The sequence below is a fragment of the Cibotium barometz genome, chromosome 58 (genome assembly GCF_041138505.1).
Source record: "Cibotium barometz isolate CiBa-2024 chromosome 58, ASM4113850v1, whole genome shotgun sequence".
In the NCBI taxonomy this organism is placed as follows: Eukaryota; Viridiplantae; Streptophyta; class Polypodiopsida; order Cyatheales; family Cibotiaceae; genus Cibotium; species Cibotium barometz.
Genome location: NC_141103.1, coordinates 38,279,824 through 38,287,763, shown reverse-complemented (window position 1 = coordinate 38,287,763; position 7,940 = coordinate 38,279,824). Strand labels below are relative to the sequence as shown.

General features: G+C 37.5%; 2 protein-coding genes across 2 annotated transcripts; one reads left to right on the top strand and one right to left on the bottom strand.

The window, feature by feature from the left end:
- Positions 1-5,774: 5,774 nt before the first annotated feature.
- LOC147606251 (microbial Terpene synthase-like protein 13) lies at positions 5,775-6,587 on the top strand. The gene has a single exon (XM_086792935.1). It carries the CDS (start codon positions 5,775-5,777, stop codon positions 6,585-6,587), a length of 813 nt encoding a protein of 270 aa, XP_086649061.1.
- Positions 6,588-6,900: 313 nt separating this feature from the next.
- On the bottom strand, positions 6,901-7,917 carry LOC147606250 (microbial Terpene synthase-like protein 13). The gene has a single exon (XM_086792934.1). The coding sequence runs from the start codon at positions 7,915-7,917 to the stop codon at positions 6,901-6,903; it is 1,017 nt and encodes a 338-aa protein (XP_086649060.1).
- Positions 7,918-7,940: the final 23 nt, after the last annotated feature.

Sequence of the window (7,940 nt, the reverse complement as noted above, 5' to 3'; positions counted from 1 at the left end):
CTTTTGTTAATTTTTTTCACATTTCCAAATAAATAAACCCTCTTGTTGAACTCACGCAATAGATTAATATGTTTCTTAGTGAACACCCCAAGGTCTACCTCAATGTGTAGAGAGATGGTGAATAAAACAAGGAAGGTGTAGATGAAATGGAATCACACTAAAAACAATATAATTTAGGAACAATAGAGATAGGGGTCTTCATTGTCATTACAACTTTTCATGTTTTTAAACAAACTAACCAAGATAATGACTTGACTAGTTGAAAATGTAGAGAGACCAAAAACTCAATAAAGGAAAAAGTGAGAGATGAAGAAACTCATGACTTTTTAATAAGAAATGATACAACATAATGGTGGGGATGGGTATTTTTGTGTTCATTGTGTTACCTTGCCCACATTTTTTCAGTGTCTAATGTGATTGAAAATAATGGGGGGAAATGTCAATGAACACATATTATGGGGGATTCTTGTTTTCATTATGATACCTTGCCCACATTGTTTCAGTGACTAGTGTGATTGAAAATAATGGGGAAAAATGGCAATGAACATGTATATCTTCATTTTTGTTTTGTTTCCTTGTTTTCATGGGCCTCTTTATGTACTTCCTCCTCATTACTTCATCATTATGAAAAGTTTTTAACTGGTCATCATCTTTGTTTCTATTATTGCCCTCAGTTTCAAACCATCCGTCATTGTGTCCACATATATTGTTTTTGTCTTTTAAAATAATTGAGTTCATAAAAAACCAAGTTGTCTTCAAAAGTCCATTTGGTAAATTTCCCTTTAATTGAAAAGATGGTTACTTTGAAATATAAGGGCTAGTGTAGACCCTGTAAATTGAATTCATAACTTCTTTAGTTGAAAGTTGATGACCTTCTTCCTTCCTTATTCATGTCCTTTATGCAATTTTCTTCAAGTAGGCATATTTTTTTGCTATTATTGTCTTCATATGTAAACCATACCCATGTCCATCTCTATTTTTGTCATTGCATCAACGTAAGCTCCTTGTTTTCAATCCTCTTAAACCAATGGCATGAGTAGTTTTTTTAACATGCTTTATGTATAATAATAACGTTATTAGGAATATGAGTTATCGATTATCTACTTCCTATCTTAATTTTAGATAACAAAAGAAAAAACTTTGTCCAAATTTATCATTTTTTGATTTTGTTATTGAGTAATAAGTCTTATTTTTTTAATGAAACTTCAAATGAATAATTTTATTCCCTAGATTACTTATTGAAGTATTTCATGCCTTATATCATTTGAAGAAGAGGTAATCATATATATAAGGCATGAAATACTTCAATAAGTAATCAATTACTTTAGTATACTATAATAATAATTCTATCATTATACATAATGGTAGAATTATTATTAAAATATATTGAATTAATTGGTCAAGAGTCTAACATGTATTATACAAATTGTAACAAATAGGTGAGTGAAAATGGTAAAATTCATGTTTTTCATCTCAAAAGAAGTGTAGTGATTGGAAGGATTTCATGCAACACTAGCATTTACCAAACACATAGGTAGTCCCTTGAATATGAAATATAAAATTGTGGTATAAAATTTAACTATGAAATATCAACTTTGTACACAATTTTGCAATGGTGAGAAGTTTATTGATATTTATCATGCTCATTTGAGCTAAAATATAACTGTGTGTCAATTGGTATCTTTTGTACAAATGCTATATATGAGATAATGTTGCACCATCAAGAGTTTTGAAGGGAGTTTAAGTGTAGCCTTTCTGTACATGCAAGTTCAGTATATTTGTGTGGAGCTTTCATAATATTTTCGTCCGCATCAATTTCTTTATTTTCCTTGCTTATTTACTTCCCATGGCTTCTTGATGCTATGGTCCAAGGCTTGTCAGAAGAGAGCCTATGGAATCATCAATTTTGTGGCTATCCAAGGACTTGGTGGTATTTGAGCCATATAAGTGTGAATGTTTGTGCCCACATCTAAGTAATCATCCACCCAATGGTACTTCATCCCATATATGTGCTATGAGCTTTTATGCACACATCTAAGTTGCACTAGTAAACTAGTACGATGGTGTGGCCCATCATGAATTCCACCTCAAATGTTATAGACATGTCTTATTTTTCCTTGCCTCACAATCTTCAAGCTTGTTTGCTTTCTTACCTTGTAGCCTCTAATGGTTCTCTCGCAATCCATGATGATCTACACATGCATGATGATATGGCAATGCTGAATGAATCACAAAAAATAGAGACTAACTAGCTTGTGAAGTGAGAAAACAAGAAAATATGATAAGTGTAATGCACCCAAAGAGAAAGGGAGAGCATATCAAATGAAATTGTGCACTACACAAGGTCCAAACAACTAATAAGGGATATACTACCAAATGAAAGTGTATAGGTGCACAAGAAAAATAAGGAAGACATTACCACATGAAAGTTTTTGCTAAGCCCACATGTATAAGATTCAATATTTTCTAGAGTGAAAGGAGTGAAAAGTCACCTTGTTCAAGTTTTTCCACAATGAGAGGCATGAGAAAAAATCCCACTAGGTGGATGTGAAATTTTAGCTAATGTGGTTTTCCCCTCTAGCAATACATGTCTACATTTTTTCGTATACCATTAGCTCCCAAGTTAGCCCAAAACATTTTGTTTTCTAAAATAAGACAAATCGTATGCTGGCTTAATTGATGTTGTGAATTATTAGATGTAATTGTGCCTTATTATAAGTAAGCTCATGGAAAAAGAATAATTTCAAAATTGAACTTAGTACTGGTTTTATTGAAAAATCTGTCCACATGCATGAATTGGTTGTTTTCTAATTCATCCATTTTATGCTGAATATATACTAGCATCACCAAGTATCAGTGTTTTAAGACCATCATGCAATAGTATGGTTTAATTTCTTTAATGCTTTTTAGTTTTTAACAAATCAACAAAATTTATGGAGCCTACTCCCAAATGAGTGTGCATAAATTAACCACAACAATGGAGGCCCCATAAACTATATCGAATTCTCTCAATCAAGTGTTTCATCTTATTGAGAGGAAGCTCAATCAATGCATTTTTGAATTATTACTTGGTTTGATGTATGTGTACATAAAATTTTTGATCTATTTGACTTAATTTATGCATCTTATATTTTTTGGGATACATGATTAGTCCCATATTTTTATGGTCTTATTTTTTAAGTTTGGAATTTGTACTACTTCTTGGAGGTCAAGTTTGTCAAATTTCAAGGAGCATTGCAAAAGTTATGGGCCGATCAAGTTACCCACATAAAAAAGACTCCTTGAATTACCCAAGCTTGCATCATTAGGACCTCAATGGAAGGCTTCTTGGGCCCTTTTATTTGGCAGTTTAAGGAGTCAAACCTTTTCTCTTAAGAAGAAACGTTTTCTAATTAGAAGCTTCAAAACGGCTACTTTATTCGAATTTGAATTTTGGGGGGAAAATGGAATTTAAAATCTAGCGGACGAAACCATATCATGTAACATATCTATGGAAAGCTCTTGATGCGTAGATCACGGATCTATAATCTCCGCTCAAATCGGAGCTTGTATGTAGAAGTTATGGAGGTCCAAAAATTGTAAAATTGCCTCCCCCCCTTTTTGGGGAAAGAAGTGCACCCTTTGACCACTCTTACACCTCTCTTACAAACCCAACATTTTAGTCCACATGGCAACCCCCCATTTGGCTATTCCTTAATCACCTTGATTAGGCTTGGGCAAATTAAAGGGCCCAAGAAGACCCCATTCACTTCCTAATGCTACCCCCAAACTAATCATCTTTATTTGATATTTGAAGGCACCACTCTTTTTAAGAAAACATTTCTTTCTACTAGAAGTTTAAACATCAAGATTACTATTTGTTTATATAATATTAGAAATAAAGGATCAAAATTTTGAGCACAATTAGCTTGTTTTAATATCTATATTTTAGAAAAGAAGTAGAAAATAAAAAAACTATACATTCATCAAAATAATTCAACCATTTAGGAGAGAAGCATATCATTATTCACACCATGGGTATTAAAGTACATTGATGAAGCATACCACCCATGATCTAATCACAGTATAATAACTAGAAATAGGCATAGATTTGGAAACTTTTAAAAATTAAAAAGAGAATAGTGTCCAATTTGATATTTTAAAAATAAAATGCATGAACAATAAGAGAAGGTTGGTGTAGATGAGTAAGCACATGGCCCGAAAATAGTTAAAATGAGACAAAAGTGGAGGTGGGCATGTTCATCATCCATTTTCCCGATACTTTCAACCAAAATAGCCAAAATATTGTGGAAGTGGACGTGAGTTTATAAGAATGCATTAATATATTATATATCAATAAATATAAAATTCCTATCTTGAAGTAAATCATAAAAAAGTGGGATGAATTTTTGTCTTTTGAAAATATAATGATAATCTAAAATTTAACTTGTTTTTTTTTCTAAATTTCCATTTACACAAATTACGATTATCTTCTTTTTTTCTTCTTCTAAAGTTCCATTTAAACAAATTAGGGTTATCGTCACATATGAGAACTAGTGGTAATCCTCTAGATTTAGTTAAGTTCAAGATTATTTTGCTTTCAAGGGGTGAACTACTAAGAAACCTTTGCATCCCTTGCATTCAAGAGGGATTTTAAAAAAAAACTTATTTAATGGGGGTTGTAATTGCCTCTTTTCTTCAGAAAATTTCACCTGATTTGATTTTAAAAACTCCTCTTCTTAAATTTTGTCACATTTCCAAAATAATAAACCCTTTGTGTTGAACTCATGTGGTACATTTACTTGTTTCTAGCTGAACCCTTTGAGGTTTGCTTCAATGGGTAGAGAGATGGTGAATAAAAGAAGTTGTATATGTAAGGGAATCACACTAAAAACAAGATAATTTAGGAACAATGGAGATAGGGATCATCTTTGTCATTACAATTTTCAGGTTTTCAAACAAACTACCCAAGATAATAAGTTGACTAGTTGAAAATGTATAAAAACCAGAAAATAAATTAATGAAAAAGTGAGAGATGAAGAAACTCATAACTTTTAAAAAAGAAATGATACAAGATAATGATTGGGATGTGGATTTTTGTGTCCATTGTTGTGATACCTTGCTCATATTTGTTTATTGACTAGTGTGATTGAAAATGCTTGGGGAAAATGACAATGAGCACACATATATCTCCATTTTTGTCTTATTTCCTTTTTTTCATGGGCATCTTTATAATGGACTTTTTCCTCCTCTTGTTGCTTCATCATTATGCAACATTATGCAAATTTCCAAACTAGTCAACATCTTTCTTTCTATTATTGACCTTAGTTTCAAACCATTCATAATCATGTCACCTCTATTGTTTTCATTATGTACGTATGTGTGCTCTTCTCCACCATTATTTGCAATATAGACCATGGTGTTAGTAATTCCAGCCTTCTTCCTCGAGGGCTTTTCACCACACCCTTGCAGTTGTAGCAAGTAGCACACACCCAAGCAACGCAATGGAGAAAATCCTTGGCATCACACTCTCCTCATACTATCCTTCTCTCATGTGCCCTTGCAATGCCTTCTCTTCAGTATACACTCTTCCTCATTCGCTCCTAGTACATAGTAGCTCCACCAGCTGCCGTTTTATTCCCCTCCATAATGCACATTTGATCACCTGCAATGCCCAACCCATTCTCCATAATGTGGAGTTGCCATTGCCCACACTCCATAACGTCTCCCTCCCTATCATCCCCCCTCTCCAGTGTTCCTTCCCCTTGAATTGCCACCCTCACGTTCTCTCTATCATGGAAACTTGCGACTCTTGGTCTTTGTCTCACTTCAACCTGGACCCTCAATCCCCTGAGGGGAAGTTGTTCCTCACTTGCCAGTACCCTTTCCTCGGATGCCTCTTCTTTGCCAACAGTATTGATACGAAGCGTGTGACTGCAAGTGCCAAATATCTCACCTGGTATTGCTTCTTTGATGGCAAACTGGACGTGCCAGACCAGACCCTGCAGGCAACTGGCTCTTCGCGAGCTGAAGTCATCCGTGGTGCGGCCAGCTTCTTTCATTCAAAAACCATTTCTGATCTTGACAGCACCATCAATCCTGGTGTGGCCAGTGCTGTCATGCACAGTGGGTGGAGCTGGTGGACGGAAGTGATGGAGGATTTGACTCCTACACAGCAATCTCGACTGTTTCAGATCATGATAGACTTGGTTGCTGCTGCCGAAGATCATGGCCCGTTCCGCAAATCGGGAACAGTTCCACAAGTAGAAACGTTCATCCGAAATCGTGGGAAAGCCGTTGGTGTGAGGCCATTATGTCTCCTCATGGAGTACTCGCTACATATAGAGCTAGATGAAGAGACACTGTCCCATCCTCTTATTTGTCAACTCCATGAGGCTGTAATAGGCCATGTCGCCTGGGTGAACGATGTGTGTTCTTTTGAAGCCGAGGCTGCCAAGGGCGATTACTTCAATATCCTTGCCGTGATGTTACTCAATGACGAGTTCTCTAACCTGGAAGACGCCCTTTCCAAAGCTTGCGACTTGATAAAGCAGTGCGATTCTGAATGCGTCCGCTTAATGAACGAGATCAAAGCAGTGCGATTCTGAATGCGTCCGCTTAATGAACGAGATCAAACAATCCAGCCTAATCCAGAAACCGGGAGTGGAGAGTTACTTGGAAGCGCTAGGGAACTTGATGGCTGGAAATTACTACTGGACCAGTATCTCTTCCCGTTACACCCGGATGGCAAGTTTCTTGCATACGTATATACTCACGTGCTCGAAAGCCTAGTTAATTGCAGTAGCATGTGCGATGTTTATGAGTGCTTCATAGTCACATTTCCGGGGCGAAATCCCAGCCAGAACGAGCCCGATTTATTGCAGTAGCATGTGCGATGTTTATTTGTGCTCCATAGTTGTCTTAACAGGAAGCCCTGCAGTTCCCTTTGGAGGCTTGGAGCTCCTCCAAATGAGCTACCCATTCAGGGTCGAAAGGGAGATTTGCAGTATTGGCTTGTCGAGGGATGCCATCCGGGGTGTAACGGGAAGAGATACTGGTCCAGTAGTAATTTCCAGCCATCAAGTTCCCTAGCGCTTCCAAGTAACTCTCCACTCCCGGTTTCTGGATTAGGCTGGATTGTTTGATCTCGTTCATTAAGCGGACGCATTCAGAATCGCACTGCTTTATCAAGTCGCAAGCTTTGGAAAGGGCGTCTTCCAGGTTAGAGAACTCGTCATTGAGTAACATCACGGCAAGGATATTGAAGTAATCGCCCTTGGCAGCCTCGGCTTCAAAAGAACACACATCGTTCACCCAGGCGACATGGCCTATTACAGCCTCATGGAGTTGACAAATAAGAGGATGGGACAGTGTCTCTTCATCTAGCTCTATATGTAGCGAGTACTCCATGAGGAGACATAATGGCCTCACACCAACGGCTTTCCCACGATTTCGGATGAACGTTTCTACTTGTGGAACTGTTCCCGATTTGCGGAACGGGCCATGATCTTCGGCAGCAGCAACCAAGTCTATCATGATCTGAAACAGTCGAGATTGCTGTGTAGGAGTCAAATCCTCCATCACTTCCGTCCACCAGCTCCACCCACTGTGCATGACAGCACTGGCCACACCAGGATTGATGGTGCTGTCAAGATCAGAAATGGTTTTTGAATGAAAGAAGCTGGCCGCACCACGGATGACTTCAGCTCGCGAAGAGCCAGTTGCCTGCAGGGTCTGGTCTGGCACGTCCAGTTTGCCATCAAAGAAGCAATACCAGGTGAGATATTTGGCACTTGCAGTCACACGCTTCGTATCAATACTGTTGGCAAAGAAGAGGCATCCGAGGAAAGGGTACTGGCAAGTGAGGAACAACTTCCCCTCAGGGGATTGAGGGTCCAGGTTGAAGTGAGACAAAGACCAAGAGTCGCAAGTTTCCATGATAGAGAGAACGTGAGGGTGGC